At 64.2% G+C, this 17,617-nt stretch overlaps 2 protein-coding genes across 3 annotated transcripts; both read right to left on the bottom strand.

Annotated features, from left to right (window-relative positions):
• Positions 1 to 11: 11 nt before the first annotated feature.
• Positions 12 to 11,553, bottom strand: LOC101027752 (mesothelin-like protein). The gene is made up of 15 exons (XM_074383180.1): positions 11,511 to 11,553; positions 10,254 to 10,374; positions 9,044 to 9,164; positions 6,330 to 6,415; positions 6,075 to 6,201; positions 5,588 to 5,739; positions 5,147 to 5,237; positions 4,920 to 5,061; positions 3,884 to 4,071; positions 3,647 to 3,802; positions 3,432 to 3,559; positions 1,402 to 1,532; positions 1,243 to 1,337; positions 771 to 1,032; positions 12 to 405 (listed from the first exon to the last, which is right to left on the bottom strand). The coding sequence occupies exons 1-15, from the start codon at positions 11,551 to 11,553 to the stop codon at positions 320 to 322; spliced, it is 1,929 nt and encodes a 642-aa protein (XP_074239281.1). The 3' UTR covers positions 12 to 319.
• A 2,707-nt stretch (positions 11,554 to 14,260) lies between these two features.
• On the bottom strand, positions 14,261 to 17,503 carry RPUSD1 (RNA pseudouridine synthase domain containing 1). 2 transcript variants are annotated; one of them, XM_039478058.2, is made up of 6 exons: positions 17,368 to 17,503; positions 16,704 to 16,892; positions 16,503 to 16,626; positions 16,225 to 16,327; positions 15,926 to 16,027; positions 14,261 to 15,583 (listed from the first exon to the last, which is right to left on the bottom strand). In XM_039478058.2, exons 2-6 carry the CDS (start codon positions 16,883 to 16,885, stop codon positions 15,186 to 15,188), a joined length of 909 nt encoding a protein of 302 aa, XP_039333992.1. In that variant the 5' UTR covers positions 16,886 to 16,892; positions 17,368 to 17,503; the 3' UTR covers positions 14,261 to 15,185. The 2 variants fall into 2 exon arrangements, with proteins under 2 accessions (XP_039333992.1, XP_039333993.1); XM_039478059.1 differs by having other exon boundaries at positions 16,704 to 16,841; positions 17,368 to 17,434.
• Positions 17,504 to 17,617: the final 114 nt, after the last annotated feature.

The raw sequence follows: 17,617 nt of genomic DNA, 5'->3' as shown, positions 1-17,617 counted from the left end.
CAGGTGGGAACACCACCCTGGACTTTAATTCACATCCACCATCAAAGTCAGTGGCTCGAAGCCCCAGCCCCAGCTCCCGCACCCCTGCAGGGCCCGGACGGCGTCTTCTATGGGCAGTCTGGACCTGTGGATGTGTGTGTGTGAGCCACCTCCAGTTGGCCTGGCTCAGAGCCTGCCCCCTCAGCCCAAGTGGGCATCCTGCTGCACCCAGCAGCCCTGTTTTTCCTACCCCTGACCCCTGTGAACCCAGCCACCCCGAGGCAGGACCGTCCACAGAACCCAGGGTACAGGTGCCTGGGGAGCAGTGCAGGGCGGGTCCTCAGGCCCCCGAGTGCAGCAGCCACAGGAGGCTGGAGGGCAGGGCCACTGCCAGGGGCAGGTACCCCAGCGGGGCCCACAGGCCGCCTGTAGATGGAACAGGGGGGGCATCGTCAGTGGAGCCAGACAGGCCTGAGCAGCCCCTCCCTCTGGCTGGGGAGGGCGGGGACAGCCGGTGAGAACCCTGCCTGCAGCTGGGCTTCTGGGAACCAACAAGGGTCTCCCAGCTTTCCCACCCCCTCCTTTCTGCTGCACCGTGTTTTCGGGAGGCAGCTGCGTCTCTAAATAACTTGGTGGGCAACGCAGGGTGACGCCGGGGTCCGCCAGCGTCATCCCAGGGGGCAGTGGACAAAGCAGGTGCGTGGCGTGTGGGCGTGGCTGCGAGGCAGGGAACGGGGCCTGCGGGCCCCGGGCAGGGGTGGCCGAGAGCCAGAGGAGTGCGGGGCCCATACCTGAGGTGGAGGCCTGGGCAGCACTCCCAGGCAGGGCCAAGGTGAGGGCCAGATGGGGCGCCTGGGGTGTGGTGCCGGAGGGCCTGCTGGTGGTGTGGGCTGAGCCGGTGGGGCTGGTGGGGTCCATGTCCAGGCCCAGCTGGCCCAGGGCGGAGCTACTGAGGCTGCGGAGCCAGGACCTGACGGCGGGGTGGCTGCGTGCCTTCTGCAGGTCCCCCACGTTGGGACCCAGCAGCGCAATCACGGTGCCAACATCCAGGCTCTGCGGGGAGGGGCGGGGTCGGAGGGTCCATGGGGCACCTCCCGGGCCAGGGGAAGACCCACAGCCCCGGGATTGGGCAGATGGCAGGAATGAGGCCCAGAAACGGCCTGGAGCGGGCCTATGGGGGTGTGCCGGCCGTGACCTGTGACCTAGGGCTGCTCCGCCTGGGCCAGCCCTGACCCCCACCCCCATGGGGCAGCCAGGCCCCACCTGCAGCACACGAGGGTTCAGGCTGGTGAAGGTGTCAATGTCCATGGAGATGTTGGCCTGGGCCAGCTGCCGCAGCTCTTCCGCGGGTGCACCGCCTACGGGACAGGGGTGAGCAGGGGCGGGGCTTCCAGGGGGTGCCCACCCACGGCCAGGGCTCACCGAGGTAGGGGCGCATGAGGCGGTAGTAGGCTGCCGGGGTCCTGCTGCTGCCGAAGGCCTCCTGCGCCTTGGTGTAGAGCGCGTCCTTCCGGCTCTGGGGGCAGGAGGAGACGTCCAGGGCTCCGGCCAGCCTGTGGGAGGCAGGGGTCTGAAGAGTGGGCCACCAGCCCCGACCCTTCCCGAACCACCGCTTTCCTCTCACCCTCTGTCCCGGGGTGAACAGGGTTCCCCCGAATTCACATCCACCCAGAACCTGGCTGGGAAATAGTCTTTGCAGGTGGGGTAAGATGAGGTCATACTGGATTACCTGGGCCCGAAACCCATGCCAGGGGTCCAAATAAGAACAGGGAGATCTGAGGGCCAGGGGCAGGGCTCTCACCTGGAATCCCAGCACTTTGGGAGGCCGAGGCGGTCGAATCACCTGAGGTCAGGAGTTCGAGACCAGCCTGGCCAATATGGTGAAACTCAGTCTCTACTAAAAATACAAAAATTAGCTAGATGTGGTGGCAGGCGCCTGTAATCCCAACTAATTGGGAGGCAGAAGCAGGAGAATCACTTGAACCCAGGGGAAGAGATGGAGGTGGCAGTGAGCTGAGATCATGCCACTGAACTCCAGCCTGGAAACAGAGTGAGACTCCATCTCAGAAACAAAAACTAAAACAAAAAGGGAAATGCAGGCCGGGCGCCGTGGCTCAAGCCTGTAATCCCAGCACTTTGGGAGGCCGAGGCGGGTGGATCACGAGGTCAAGAGATCGAGACCATCCTGGTCAACATGGTGAAACCCCGTCTCTACTAAAAATACAAATAATTAGCTAGGCATGGTGGCACGTGCCTGTAATCCCAGCTACTCAGGAGGCTGAGGCAGGAGAATTGCCTGAACCCAGGGGGCGGAGGTTGCGGTGAGCCGAGATCGTGCCATTGCACTCCAGCCTGGGTAACGAGCGAAACTCCGTCTCAAAAAAAAAAAAAAAAAAAAGGGAAATGCGAGGGCCAGGTGTGGTGGCTCAGAGTTCGAGGCCAGCCTGGGCAACAGAGTGAGACCCTGTTTCTTAAAAAAAAAAAAAAGAATAGGAAGGCCAGGCGCAGTGGCTCACGCCTGTAATCCCAGCACTTTGGGAGGCCAAGGCGGGTGGATCATGAGGTCAAGAGATCGAGACCATCCTGGCCAACATGGTAAAACCCTGTCTCTACTAAAAATAAAAAATTAGCCGGGCGTTTGGCACGCGCCTGTAGTCCCAGCTACTTGGGAGGCTGAGGCGGAAGAATCGCTTGAACCTGGGAGTTGGAGGTTGCAGTGAGCTGAGACTGCGCTACTGGACTCCAGCTTGGCGACAGAGCAAGACTGTCTCAAAACAGTGTAGGAAATGTGGACTCCGATGGGGGAGAGTGCAGTGTGAGCACAGAGGCAGAGATGGCTCAGTGATGCGTCCATAAGCTGAGGGGCGACAAACCTCCAGACGCTGGAGGAGGTAGGAAGGTGCATCCTTGCGGGGTTCAGAGGGTGTGGGGCCCTGCCAGCACCCAGTTTCAGACCTCTGTTCTCCAGAACTGAGGGAGTGTATTTCTCTTTAAAATCACCCAATTCGGCCGGGTGTGGTGGCTCACACCTGTAATCCCAGCACTTTGGGAGGCTGAGGAGAGTGGACCGCTTGAGGTCGGGAGTTCAAGACCAGCCTGGCCAACGTGGTGAAACCCTGTCTCTACTAAAAATATAAATATTAGCTGGACATGGTGGCTACTCCTCCCAGCTACTCGGGAGGCTGAGGTGGGAGGATTCCTTGAACCCAGTGGGCAGGGGTTGCAGTGAGGTGAGATTGTGCCACTGCACTCCAGCCTGGGTGACACAGAGAGACTCTTACCTCAAAAAAAAAAAAAAAAAAAAAAAAAAATCACCCAGTTTGTGTACTTTGCTTGAAGCTAGAGTCCAGCCCAGGCACCCTCGATGGCCTGGCTGGACCGCCCTCCGTGGCCTCCGTTTCCCCTCATGGTCCTCCTGGGTCTGAGGTGGTGGGGGGTGGGGGCTGGCTCACCGGAGCTCCTGGGGACGGATGGTCTGGATCTGCTGAGGACTCATCCAGCACAGGCGGGCACCCCCAATGGCCAGCAGCAAGGCGCTGGAGACTGTGCCGTTGTGATCCAGAAACTTCTGCAGCACAGCCTGGGGGCAGGGGCAGGGCTAGTGGGGCAGACTGGGGCTTGGGCCGCCCGCCTGCCCACCCGTGCCCCCCTACCCCGGTGCCCTCACCTCCGTCTGGTTCTCCAGGGCCACGTCTGAGGCCAGCAGAGCCACAACCGTGTCCCTGGAGGTGATGTTCCACTGGCCAATCTCGGCGCCTGAGTACAGGTAGACCAGTGAGCTGATGAGCCGCAGCTGGTCCTCCGGGAGGCCTCCAGGGTAGATCTGAGCAGGGGGCAGGGCCAGGCAGGGTCAGCCGAGGCACGGCACCTGTGGCCTACCCGTCCCTGCAGCCCGGCCGTGCACCTGTGTGAGCTTGGCCTTGACCACACGCTGGCACTCGGTGGGGAGCGGGTGCTGCAGCAGGGGGTCCAGGTTGGCTGTGAGGACGCGGCTGTCCAGGCAGGACTCAAGCTGTGCACAGTCATAGTGCACCAGGAAGAGGTTGTCCTGCAGCGTTGCGGCTGTGATGCGGCCTCGGACGCACGCTCTCCCTGGGGGTGTGTGGGGCCCTGGCCGGTCACCGGGGCTGGGCGAATCGCCACAGCCAGCTTCGGGCCCCGTCATACTGTTTTTTTTTTTTTTTTTGAGACGGAGTCTTGCTCTGTCGCCCAGGCTGGAGTGCAGTGTTGCTGTCTCGGCTCACTGCAACCTCCATCTCCTGGGTTCAAGCGATTCTCCTGCCTCAGCCTCCCAAAAAGCTGGGATTACTTGCACCTGCCACTACACCCAGATAATTTTTGTATTTTTGGTAGAGGTGAGGTTTTGTTATGTTGGCCAGGCTGGTCTTGAACTCCTGACCACAGGTCATTCAGTGATTCACCCACCTGGGCCTCCCAAAGTGTGCTGGGATTACAGGAGTGAGCCACCACGCGCCGCCATTTTTTTTTGAGACAGAGTCTTGCTCTGTTGTCCAGGCTGGAGTGCAGTGGTGCAATCTCGCCTGACTGCAATCTCCGCCTCCAGGGTTCAAGCGATTCTCCCGCCTCAGCCTCCCAACTAGCTGGTATTACAGGCGCCTGCCAGCATGCCCGGTTAATTTTTGTATTTTTAGTAGAGACGGGGTTTCGCCTTGTTGGCCAGGCTGGTCTTGAATTCCAGACCTCAAGTGATTCACCTGCCTTGACCTCCCAAAGTGCTAGGATTACAGGCGTGAGCCACCATGCCTGGCCCAGGGTCCCTCTTTGACGCCTTCCTCCACTTCTGACCTTGGTCAGACCTTGCCTCTCCCTGACTTCTAACCAAGAACTTGGCCCAAACCACTTCTCTGAAGTCAGCCAGGCCCGAGGGAGGAGCCGGACTGGGGAAAAGCAGCATCCCAGGCCACGGGCGCCATACTGACCTCTGGGGAGCCTGCGCCTCGAGGACACTGGTTTGGCCTTGGACTCCAGGAAGCTGGAGACGAAGTGCCTGACCTCATGCCGGCTGAGCCTCCCCGACCGGCAAGCAGCCACCACGCTGTGGAAGAAGCCCAGGCCCACGGCCTGGCAGGGAAGGGGTGGGCTGAGGTGGGTGGCCTGGGCCCTGGTGCCACTGCCCGCTTGTGCCCACCCCAGGGACCCGTCCTACCTCCTGTACCTGCGCCCACAGGCGGGGGCTGATGTAAGTAGCCAGGGGGCCCAGGGCCTGCAGCTCCTCCACCGTCCAGGAGCCAGGGGGCCTGGTGCACAGAAAGGGGTGCTGTGTTGGGTCCAGGGCGAGGCCCCAGCCCCCGGGAGACCCTCGTTCTCCATTGACATCCAGCATGCAGGAGGAGCACCCAGTAGGTGCTTGACCACCCAGCCCCCTGACCGGCACCCACAGGAAGTGCACAGGGCCTGCTGGGACGCTCCCCCCACAGCCAGGTGGCAGCACCCCAACCCTCTGCCCCCTTGGCTGCAGGACCCGGCGAGGCTGAGGCCAGAGGTCACAAGTTAATGGGCTATGGACATCAGTGACCTCCTGGGCCCAACCCCAGGCTGCCTCCCATCTCGCCCCCCTCTCCTTGCCTGGCCCTGTGACCCCACCCACCCGAGCCGGGTCCTCCCGCCAGCCAGCAGGGAGTTGAGGGCAGTGCGCTGGTCGGCAGTGAGCTGGGGGCAGTGCTGCAGGTTCTCCAGCACACGGGGGTCTGTGGTGGCGATGCTGGATGCGTCCATGTCACACACCAGGACCCCGAGCAGCTGCAGGTCAGAGGCTCTGAGCCGAGGGAGGGGCCCCCCCTGCAGGGCCAGCAGGTCAGCACCCAGCGGGATCCATCCACCTCCAATGCACCCAGCCCACCCCACCCAGGTGCCACCAAGCAGGCCATGGCTGCCCCTTATGAGCCCCAGCCCACCCTACCCAACACCCACTAGGCAAGCCACAGCCCCTCCCCATGTGCCTCAGCCCACCCCACCCAGCACCCACAAAGCAGGCCACAGGTGCCCCCATGTGCATCGGCCCACATCACCCAGGCACCCACCAGGCAGGCCATGGCCACCCCAAAACATCCCAGCCCACCCCACCCACTACCCACCAAGCAGGCAAGGGCCACACGCCACAGGGCGACCCTCTGGTCAGGCAGATGGCCCAGCAGCTCCATGTCCCCCTGGGCGGCACGGCGGATGAAGGCCCTGCAGTCGGCTGCTCGCACCTGGCTCAGGCTGCAGGTGGGTGGGAGGCTGTCAGGCCATCATGGGGAACAGGGATGGACCTCCCAGCAGCCCTGAGGTGACCTGGGGGCGTTGGGGTCCCCAGGAGTCCTGTGCCCTGGCTGGGGGCAGGCACTCACTTGTAGAAGAGCAGCAGGCTGGGTGGGTGGAGCATGAAGTCGTCCTGGAGGCCACAGCGTGACGCCAAGTTGGCCAGGCAGCTGAGCTGGGCAGGAGGGTGCTGGTCACTCCCCCGTTCACACTGGACTCGCCATGGCAGCCCGTGGGCGCCCTTCCCCTCTGCCCAGGCCCTCAGGACCCAGTCCCACATGTTGGGTCCTCTCCACGGCCACCTGTGCTCACCCCTCTGCCTGGAGAGGAACCCGCACAGCAGAGCAGGCCTCCGAATGGCCGCGCCCAGCCCCAAAGCTGCCTCCCCGACACCAGGCCCCCCACTGACAGGGTATTAAATCACGTCTCCAGATGCTGAGTGTGTAGACCCTCACCCGTCCCCAGCAAGGAGGCCCCACGGTGCCCTGGCCGGCAGCCCTGTGGCAGCTTCCCAGCTGGACCCTGGGTGGTGCCCCTGCGCTCTGCCCGACAGCCTCCTCCTGGCACCGGGGCTCTGCCAGGTCTGGCCTCTGCCTCCCACGCTCCCGAGACAACTCACCCTCTCAGCCTGTGCAGGACGCTGCCTGCCTCACAGCCGCCCCTGCCTGGGTTTGACTAGCCTGGCTTTGAGGTCATTTCAAGGGTTTTTGGCCCATTTCTCGGAGGGCCCTTTCCCTGATTGTATGTCAGCCAAGCACCCAGGACTTCGGTGCCTGTGAGGAGGGGCCCGATTTCTGTGCAGTCCCTGAGGACCAGCCCACGGCCCATGCCTGTAATACCAGCACTTTGGGGGGCCGAGGGGGGGTCACTTGAGCTCAGGAGTTTGAGACCAGCCTGGCTGACACAGTGAGACCCCTGTTCCTACAAGCCAGGTGTTACGGCTCATGCGTGTAACCCCAACGGTTTGGGAGGCCAAGGCAGGCGGATCACTCAAGGTCTGTTGGAGAGCAGCCTGGCCAACGTGGTGAAACCTCATCTCTACTGAAAATGCAAAAATATTAACTGGGCCTGCTGGCGCTCTTGTAATCCCAGCTACCTGGGAGGCTGAGGCAGGAGAGTAGCTTGAACTCGGAAGGCGGAGGTTGCAGTGAGCTGAGATCGCACCACTGCACCCCAGCCTGGGCAACAGAGTGAGATCTTGTCTCAGTAGTCATAATACAATTTAAAATGTTTTTAAAAAGCGGAAGGTCAGGTGTGGTGGCTCACACCTGTAATCCCAGCACTTTGGGAGGCCGAGACGGGTGGGTCACAGGAGGCCAGGAGTTTGAGACCAGCCTGACCAACACGGTAAAAACCCATCTCTACTAAAAATACAAAAATTAGCTGGGCCTGGTGGTGCTTGCCTGTAATCCCAGCTACCTGGGAGGCTGAGGCAGGAGAATCGCTCGAACCCAGGAGGCGGAGGTTGCAGTGAGCAGAGATGTTGCCATTGCACCCAGCCTGGGTGACAGAGCGAGATTCTGTCTCAAAAATAAACAAGAGAGAAAAAAGAGACTCTGGCAGTAAGATAGCGAATTATAAACGCAACCTGCTGGCTATCCCGCCACCCCTCCGTCCTAAAGCTGTGGCCTCCCTGTCTGAACTGGAAGCATTCCCATCTGCTGACTCTAGGTTTTACACGACGCTTTATTCCTTTAACCGGTTACAAATGAGTCTGAGTCCACTGGTGGCTGATAAGCCCCCAGTTCGAGGTCTCCTGCCTTTTCCGGGGAACGGATTGATGTCTGCCGCCCCGTGCTCTCCACCTCTTTGCTTGTAACCCCTGCCTCCCCAGTGCCTACAAAAATGACCGGCAACCCGACTGACGGGGGTGCACTCGGTCCCTAGAGACTGTGTCCTCGGCCAGGGTCCCTCACGTTGCTCGGGATAAACCTCTTTAAAGGATTGCACTGTCTGGTTTTCCTGTTAAGGGGTGGGAGTCTTTCTGCCTTTCCTCATTTGCCTGGACAGCTCCTCTCACAGCCCAGGATCTGAAGCCCCAGGGCAGGGAGAGGCCAGTGGGCTGTGACATCCACGCTGGGGGCCCAGAGTCTGCACCCCAAGTCGGGCACTGTTCCCCGCGGCAGCGGGCGGGAGGGGAGGACGCACCCTCCTCCTCACTGGGAACACAGGTGGGAGCATCTACAGGCAGGTTGGCTAAGAAGCCCTGGAAGGGGACGAGAGTGGCTGCCCCTGAAAGCCACCCGCCTCGTGGGGACTCCTGTCCTTGGGTGCTCACAGACACACACTCTAGGTGGCTTTTTTTTTTTTGTTTTTTTTCTGAGGTGGAATCTTTCTCTGTCACCCAGGCTGGAGTGCAGTGGCCTGTTCTTGGCTCACTTGTTGCAGCCTCTGCCTCCCCTGTTCAAACAATTCTCCTGCCTCAGCCTCCTGAGTAGGTGGGACTACAGGCGCACACACAGCGCCCAGCTAATTTTTTTATTTTTTATTTTTTAGTAGAAACGGTGTTTCACCAGGTTAGCCAGGATGGTCTTGATTTCCTGATCTTGTGATCCGCCCACCTCGGCTTCCCAAAGTGCTGGGATTCCAGGCGTGAGCCCCTCCTGGTGGCTTTGAAGTTGGCTTCCACATGTTCCTCCTGCTCCGGGGGCCGAACACCCTGTCCTGGCTGTGGTTACCCCGGGGCCTGCCCCAGCTCTCCATTACCCATCCCCAACCTCTGACACCTGAGCCAATGTCCCCTTCCCTATCCAGGCCGGCCCCTCAGAGCCTCAGCCACCCACCCGCCTGCCTTCCTGCTCACCTGCCAGGCCTGGAGGGGCACCTGTAATGAGGCCAGCCTCCGGATCAGGGCTGAGAGCTGGTCCCGGGGCAGCTGGCTGGCCGGCTGGCACCAGAAGCCTTGCAGCTGGGAGCGGTTGGCACTGGGCAGAGAGGAGGAGATGGTGGCGGGGAGAGTCCAGGAAGGGTGGAGGTCGCTGAGGGGGGCTGCCCAGCGGAAGGGCGCAGGCCACACCCAGCCTGCAGGATCGAGGTCAGACTCTGCCACCCCCCAGCACGGAGGGAGGGAGAGCGGGACGTGGTGCCCCCAACGAAGTCAGGATCCTGCTTCATTCACTCATTCATTCTCCAGAGCACCCTGTGGGGCCCGGCTCTGCACAGCATGCACAACCCTGCCCAGACCTGGGGTGGCACTTCCTCTCGAGGCTGGGTCCCAGCCGGTTGGGAGCTCAGGAAGCTCCCCCACCACCCCACTGGCTGCCGAGGCATCTGAGGTTTGACACCTGCCGGGAGGCCCCGGGAAGCCATGTCCCCAGCCTTCCTTGTGGTGTGACTCTAATCCAGTCTGAACACAGGGGGCCTTGTGCCACTCAGGACCCCCGCCCTGCCTCGCAGCCCCCGATTAATCAACTGACCAGTCTGCACTGTCACTAACTCTGCGGGACGGGGAGGAAGGCCAAGCCCAGCACGAGCCTCCAGGCAGTGTGGGGAAGCGCAGAGTGTCCTCTGGGGTGGGCAGACGCGGCTGGGCCTGAGGGTTGAGGCGTCGGAGATGGCTAAGGGACCCACGCCCGGCTGTGTAGGTCTGAAGCTGGGCACTGGACACTGGGTCCTTGGAGGCTCTGGCTCCTGTCCAAGTGACAGCCAGTATATACTGGGGCCTACTGTGTGCCCTGGCACTGTCTGAGTCCCAGTTGCCTTGGGACGCAGGAGGGTGGAGCCTAGCCCACCTTCTGATGCCCTGGCCAGCGCTGCCCGCCGACCGTCCCCCACTCCTGGAGCCGGCTCCCTCATGGCCGTGGGCAGGCCGTGCTTGTTCCTGCGGGGGATTCCTGTTCAGGCCCGGCTGGGTTGGGAGCCCCAAGGCCTATAGCCTTGGAGTGGAGCAGGAGATCACAGCCCCAGCATGAAGACTGCTGGTGGCCACCCCCAGAGCCCTCCCACCCCCTCCTCAGACCTCTCCCCTGGCTGGGCTGAGAAGCCAACCCTGATTGCAGGAGGGTCGCACTCACCTGGCCCACAGGTCGGCCCTGCTGGCATCCGTCCCTCCTGGGCAAAGACCTTTGTCCTGGGGCCCAGAACAGTGGGCGGCGAGGGACAGGAGGAAGGTGAGGGCTGAGCTCCGCAGGACACCTGCAATACGGCTGGCCGTGAGGGGCCCGGCAGGAGCAGGAGCTGGGGCACCTGGGTCCTGGGGTGGACCTGTGACCCCCACTATGGGCCTTGAGGCCAGAGAACATGGAGGAACTTCTGGAGCCACACAGCACCGGCCACCTGTGCACAGCCTGGGCCAGAGTGCGGGGTATGTGGTGGTACAAGCACGGGCGTGATGCTGCGGACGTGCAGGCGTGTGTGTGTGTGCGTGTGCATGTGTGCGCATGTGTGACTGCATGTGTACGTGCGTGCATTTGTGTGTGCGTGTGCATGTGTGACCATGCACGTGTACAACGTTGTGTGCACACGTGTGAGAGGCAGGCGCACTGTGGGAGCTCCTTCTTCCTCAACCAGACGCCCCTGGCTCTGTGTCCTCACAGGGCAGCCCCGAGACCCCAAGGGCAGAGGAGCTGTGGGGGCGGAAGCCACCTTCGAGGCCCTCAGCTGCTCCGCTGTGCAGTGGGGTCACGGCACAGCCTGCCAGCAGGAACTGGGGGCCTAGCCCACGTCCCTGCTTCGGAAACCCAGCCCAGAAGGACCCCCTTATCTTGCTGCCCCTGGGGCGGGGGCGGGCAGACCACGCGACCGAGTTTCTTCTCCAGTGTCCAAGGGCTCTGCGGAGCTGGAGCCGGCGTCGCCACAGTCCGCACAGATCGGCCCACAGCCTCCTGGGCTGCTGGGCCCAGCCTGCCCCGCTCAGGGAGGGTGAGGCACTGGGTGACCGTGGGTGTGGCCAGGGTCCCTCTCCACCCTGGCCTCAGAGCTCAGCCCTGCCTGTGCTGGGCTGTCTCCACTTACACCCACGTTTCTCCAGAAGCCGCGTGCAGCTGTCTGGGCCAGGAGTCGCCCCTTCTTGCCAGGCTTGCCTGCCCTGCCTCACCCCCAACCGGGACCCCCAGGCCTGCTGTGGGGGGCGGGGCTTATTGTGCCCCGGCAGCCCCACCCCAGGCGGCTGCTGCTGGTGGGCGGGGCCCACCAATCCTCGGCTTGGCACAGACCCCGACTCGGGATGTGGGGTGGCCGGGGCCCTGGACTCGCCCACGTCCGCGGGATGGTTTTGCCATACGGGCCTGGTGCTCGGGAAGCCCCCCTTCCACATGGAGGTCTCGTCTCACCCACTCCGGGACCCACGTCTGTGCGGCGGTGAGCACTGGTCATCCTGGCTGAGACGTCCCGGGGCAGGTAGGTGCTGGGGCCACAGGCGGTGGGTCCAGGACTAGCTGGAGAGGCGAGACCAGGCTGGCCCCACTGCACCTCCCACCCCCTGGCCCGCAGAGATGGCGGGTGTAGTCCAGGCTTACGGGGTGGCCGGGCCAGAGCTGTGGCTCTCCCACCTTTGAGGGGAAAGGAGCCCATAAACAGCAGAAGGCAGCGGCGGGGAGTGGAGCTGGGGAAACCCTGGGGTCTTTCTCATCGTGGGTCGGGGCTCGGGGCCCACGGGCTGCGGTGTCTGCAATGAGCAGATCTCTCGAAAACAGCGAGTCCCCCAGGCAGCCTGGCGCAGCCCGGCTTCGTCCCCACACCCAGAGGCCCGGGCAGCTCCCTCTCTCTCGGCCCTACGTGTCCGGGTCTGTGGCTGACATCTGGCCCCCCGTGGCAGCCAGGGTCACTTGGCCCCACTAGAAATGGAAGCTGCAAGACCAGGGGCCCAGGAGGAGTTGGGGTCCCGGTACTGCTGTGGACCACTGTCTCCTCCTGGGCACAGCTTCGTGGCTTTTGGGCACCTCTGGGCCTCCTGACTGTGGCCCAAGAGGGCCATGCAGAGGCAGATACAGGGGCTCAGGCCCAGCCATGTGTCTGGACTGCCCTGTGGGTAGGCTGGTGGTGCTCACCTGAGCAGAAACCCTGGCTGCGGTGGGGCGATGGGGCGGCTGCCTCTGGCAGGGAGCTGCAGGCTAAGTGCTCCAGACGCAATCCCAGTCCGCCAAGTGCGTCAGCCGCTGCGCTGAGCACCCGGGTGCAGATGATGTGCGGGGGGCGGGGTGGGGTGTGGTGTCAGGGTCCCCGCTCGCGTCCATGCCTGGCCTGCAGGAGGTGTGAGACTGCCCTGCCCCGCCCAGCCCCAGTCCCACAGTGACGTCTGCCAGGCAGTCCCATGGGGGAGGCCCAGGCTGTGCCAGGCGATGCACCATGTCAGCCTCGGGGGGCCTCAGGCACAGCGGGCACCTGCTCCCTTCCCTGAGTGGGGGCTGAGCTCACAGCTGGCAGCTGCCCAGCTCACACCCCTCCCTACTCACTGGGGCCCTGATCTGCAGCGTCTGCACCCCAGGGGTTATGTTGTGCATCTGCATCTGAGTCCACCGTGTTTGCTGGTGCTCGTGTGTGCACAGGGGCACGTACGTCGGCATCTCGGCCCTCCTGGTCTGGGTGCCCGGAGCACGGACACGGATACGCCATGTGTCCCTGTGCAGGGATGTCATGCACATGGTGACGGCTGTGGCCATTCCATGGGTGCTCCCACATGTGCAGTGTAGGGCTCCACTAGGCAGGCCACGTCGGGAGGAGAGAGGAGGGACTTTCCAGCCCGCCTGCAGGGCACCTCCCCCCACCGGGACAGCCTGCTGGCTGCTCCCTGCTGAGCCCCAGCCTGGCCCACCCACCTCAGCTCTTATCTTGGGAGAGGCTCAGCCCCTGGGCCTGCAGCTCAGGTCAGCTGTGGCATGACCACCCCCAGCACCACCAAGCCAGCCCCACGGCCAAGCTAACTTGACCCTGATCCGGGTATTCGGGGGCTGACAGCAGGGGGCAGGTGGGTAACCGCTCCCCAGGCTGCACAGACCCACGGGAACCCAAGGTGCCCCTTGGAGAACTGACAGCGAGGTGCAGGCACCATGAGGCGCGGCGCTCACGCCTGGCTTGTTCAGGAGGGTCCAGCTCAGGACTGGCCTCGAAGGCTCCTTCGCTGGCCATTAGCTGGGCCAGCCCAGCTGGACACAGCAGCACTGACTGCTACAACCTGTCACAGTGAGCAGCAGTGAGGCCAGCAGCCCCCAGTCTAGAGGGTGGGGTCCAGTGGGGCGGGGTGGGGAGACCATCCCAGCTGGAGAGGGCAGCCATGCCTGGCTCCAACTTGGGCTGATTCAGAGGAGGACCAGGAGGAAGCCAGGAGACAAGACAGCATGGCGGGTTGGGAGGCTGGGGATGGGCACCCGAGGGTGACTTTGTCCTGGAGCCGGCCAGTGCGTGGCCTGGGAAGTGATGGGTATGCTGGCTGGGAGGCCCTCGCTGCTGCCGTCTGTTGGGGTGGCCCGACTGGTGCCACTTGAGGCTCAGGTGGCCTCTTTGGATCTGCTCCAGCCCCTCCCTTTATGGACGAGGAAACTGAGGCATGGGGCATGGCAGCAGTGAGCCCAGGGCAGTAGGCTGCATCTCGGCTCAGAGTCCTGGTGGGTAGCTGCCTTGGGTGCAGGCTCTGCTGCTGCCACTGCCGAGGTCCTAACCAGGGTTTCAGGGCTGGCCCCGGAGCTGAATGGTGGCAGGCAGGGGCCAGGCGGACCTCAGACCGGTGCTGGGGCATGAGACTCCCCTCTCGCAGACCTCTGACAGTTGGGGGCCCACGCCTGAGCTGACACGCGGGCGTGGGCTCCATGAGGGTCCCTGGCTTGGCGCAGCCAGGTGCTTCTGTGGTTCTGCTTGTGGGAGCTGGGGTTTGTCTGGGGCCTGCCCCAGGTCTGCCCAGGCCAAGGCTGCGGGTGCTTGCTGTGTAGGGGAGGGGCCGATGGCAGCCAGGACCACTGCGTCTCTCCCGGTTCCTGCTGGGTGGCCTCAGGGCAGGGACGTGCAGGAAGGCAGCTAAAACGGGTTTGGGGAGCCAGACCTGTCCCTTGGAACCCCCACTTTGGACACATTCACGGTCACCCTTGGGGCCAGTCACTGAGCATTTATTTGGAGTTCCTAGAACCCCACTGCAGCCAGGAACTGGGGCTGAGCATGGGGTACAGAAAAGGTGGGACCTGGCAGGCCCACGGAGGCAGAGTGGGAGCCAGGCAGGCGTTGACGTGGCAGGGACAGCAGCTGGGGCCTGGGAGACCCTGCAGCAGGGGCAGTGCTCATGGTGGATGTAAGGACAGGCGTGTGCCGCAGGGCCTCGGCCATGGCCCCCCGACCAACACCTGTGCAGCAAACACCACCCTAAGCTCAGAATCCGGGCGGAGGAGGGGGAGCCACGGGTACAGTGAGGCCAAGGCACATGCAGCCGGGCCTGCAGACCCCGGCCCAGCGGGGAGCGTTGGGTTTCAGGAGGCGGCGGCTGAGGGTGAGAGGTTCTGCACAGAGCGGTGAGGGGCAGTGCCTTCAGGACGCAGGGACCTTCAGGACGCAGGGTCTCCCAGGCCAGGTGAGACCAGAAAGGCCCTTCCCAGCCCCTCCAGTGGGTAGGTTGGGGCCAGCAGCTGACTGGGCCCAGGAGGGGCCCAACTGGAGGCAAAGGCTAGCCCTAAACCAGGCACTTCCTCTTATGGGAGTGACCTTGAGTCGATAAAACAGATACCCCGGGGGTGAAGCTTGGGAGCTGGAAGCTGTTCCAGGAGGTGGCAGCAGCCTTGGGGTTTCTCCTGGGGCACGTGGGGAGGGAGGCCCTCGGATTCCCCATCAGCCCCGCAGTCTCAGTGCCCTCTTTGCCGGCGACCAGGGATGCCTGGCGCCCCCTGCTGGCCCCTCCTCAGTCCTTCCCCGCAGTCCTGGCTGGGGCAGCTCAGCTGGCCCCGAGTTCCCTGGCACCTCCAGGCCCCAGAGCCGGTGACCATATGCTTGCTGGCCCAACCCCCATCCCCGCCCCGGCCCCACAGCTCTCAGCTGTCTGGCTCCAACGTCCACTCCGACAGCCACTGCAGGCAGGAGGCTCGCTGTGTTTCGGTCTCAGGGGGCTTGGTGGGGGGTGGCGGGGGCCGGCCGGGTCCAGGGGCCCCATCCTCGGGGTCAGGGTCAGGGGTGGCCCGTAAGGCCTGCACCAGCTGGTCCAGCGGCTGCAGCAGGGTGTCGGGGCTCCAGCAGGGGTCCAGGGAGGGCAGGAAGGGGTCGGGCGTGCAGGCCTCCACACACTCGCCATCCGTGGGAATGCGAAGGTAGAAGGCGTGCAGCATCATTCGGAACGGCCGGTCCTCCCGGCCCGAGGGCTCCCCATAGGTCAGGTCTCCCACCACAGGGTGTCCCAGAGCGCTGCAGTGTACACGCAGCTGGTGCGTCCGACCTGCGGGGAGAGCAGCGTGGTCAGCGGGGGGCGGCAGCGCCCCTCGGGGTAGAGCTCTCCCTGTCCCCTGCCGAGGGCCGGATGGCAGTGTTCTGGACAGATGACTAGGGTGGTACTCGGTCCTGGAGGATCCAGGCCAGCCAGACCCCATAGCACTGTCAGGAACCAGCAGGGAGCCCATGTCAGGTAAGAGGCTGAGAGGCTGCAGGGCGTGGAGCTGCGAACGGGGAGGTTTGCTGCCAACTCTGACTTGAGGCTCAGGGTGACCCAACACAGGCGACATGGGCTTGTGTCTCTGTTTCCCTTCCGTCACCATCGGGACACCACCCACCCCAGACACACCTGTGAGTGGCTTCAGCAGTACTTTGGAGACGGGATCGCCTGCGTACAGCCCGTGCTCCAGAACCACCAGCTCCGTCAGGCTTGGCTTTGGGTTCTCACAACCTGGGGTGTGCAGAAGGCAGGGGTGCGGTCAGCGGGGCCAGCCCGGGGACCAGGCCCACCCCAACCCACGATGCCTGCCCAGTTGATCCCTGCCCATCCAGGCCCACCCCAACCCAGCACGTCCACCGCTTGATCCCTGCCCATCCAGGCCCACCACAACCCATGATGCCCACCCACTTGGTCCCTGCCTGCCGCACCCTGCGTGCCCTCAATGCACATGGTGTGGGCCCGGCCTTCTGTGCTGTTCCTGCCGATGGCATGGCTGATGGTCACCCGGCTCTCTTGGATGTGCCCCCGAAGCTGCAGGGTGGGGAGGATCACACGCAGTTCACACGACAGCCCGCCACTGCTAGGGAGCCCACCTAACAACAGGCAGCCACGTATCGAGCAGTGGGATGCTCTGAGCCAGGGCCTGCCCAAGTGCGCTGGGAGGCCTGAGTCCCCGCGCCCCGCCTCCGGACCGACCAGGTCTTACCAGTGCCAGGTAAGCCTTGGTCACCCGCCGCTCCTTGAAGCACCTGTATGCGCTGCCGGCGGCTGCCTTGTTCAGGGCGACACACAGCGCCCCGCTGGTGGAGAAGTCCAGCTGGTGGCAGAACCTGGGGTGGGGCAGAGTCCAGCGTCTGAGCCACTTCCCTCCACAGACGCTGCGGTGGGGCTCCGGCCACCCGCGTACCTGAATCCATAGCAGGTGCCAGGGTCGGCCAGCTCCGGGAAGCGGTGCCGCAGCTGCTTCTGCAGGGTCAGGGTCTCCCGCCACGTCTTGCTGTCAATGCGAAGGTCCCAGTGCTTGTTCACCACCAGGAAATCGCGGCTGCGGTACACGATGGACAGGTTCTCCACGCTGCCCGGCTCCATGGCAGGCCTGCTGAGCCACGCGTGGGTGGGTGTGCCGTGAGCACGTGGGAGGCGCCCAACCCACAGACGTTCTCGCCCCCCGGGCTCCGGTGCAAAGCTACCGGGCCAGGCCCGGAGACCTACTGTGCACCTGCACCCACTCCCCGCGGTGAGGCCGGGGAGTCAGCCTGCTCGGGACCCACCAGAGGAGCCCTGACTGACACAAGCCCGGAGAAACGGCCGTTCCGAGCCTGCCCCGCAGAGTCCCCCCATAGACCCTCCTCTCCAGGGAATGCACGTGGCGGCCTCTGCCCGACGGCGGGGGCGGGGAGGGGCTGCAGCAACCCTGGGGCCGAGCAGCCAGGTCAGCCCGGGGCTCGGGGTAGGGCTGGGGCCTCCTCTCTCCCCGCAGCCCGTGAATACCCGCGCCCCGCACAGGCCCGGTGTGCGGGCAAACCCCGGCCCCGAGCCCCTCCCGCGCCCCCGCCCACGCCAAGGCCGACCTGCTGCGGGGCCGCGCCGTCCAAGCCCCCGATGCCGTGCCGGGCGCCGGCTCCAGCCCCGCGCCCGCGCGCTAGCTACCCAGGGATCCTGGAACCGCCGCTCCGGACGCCTGGCAGCGCCCCCGCCCTGCCCCGCTGCGCGCGCAGCCCCGCCCCCGACCCGCCCCCGCCGCGGAAGGGCGGCTGAGCCGGCCAATGGCAAGCTCCCCAGGGCCAGCCGCGGCGACTGGGAATCAGGTTCTCGCCCCGC

The sequence above is a fragment of the Saimiri boliviensis genome, chromosome 12 (assembly GCF_048565385.1).
Source record: "Saimiri boliviensis isolate mSaiBol1 chromosome 12, mSaiBol1.pri, whole genome shotgun sequence".
Taxonomy (NCBI): domain Eukaryota; kingdom Metazoa; phylum Chordata; class Mammalia; order Primates; family Cebidae; genus Saimiri; species Saimiri boliviensis.
The sequence above is the reverse complement of the archived record's forward strand: the minus strand, read 5'-3'. Positions and strand labels throughout refer to the sequence as shown.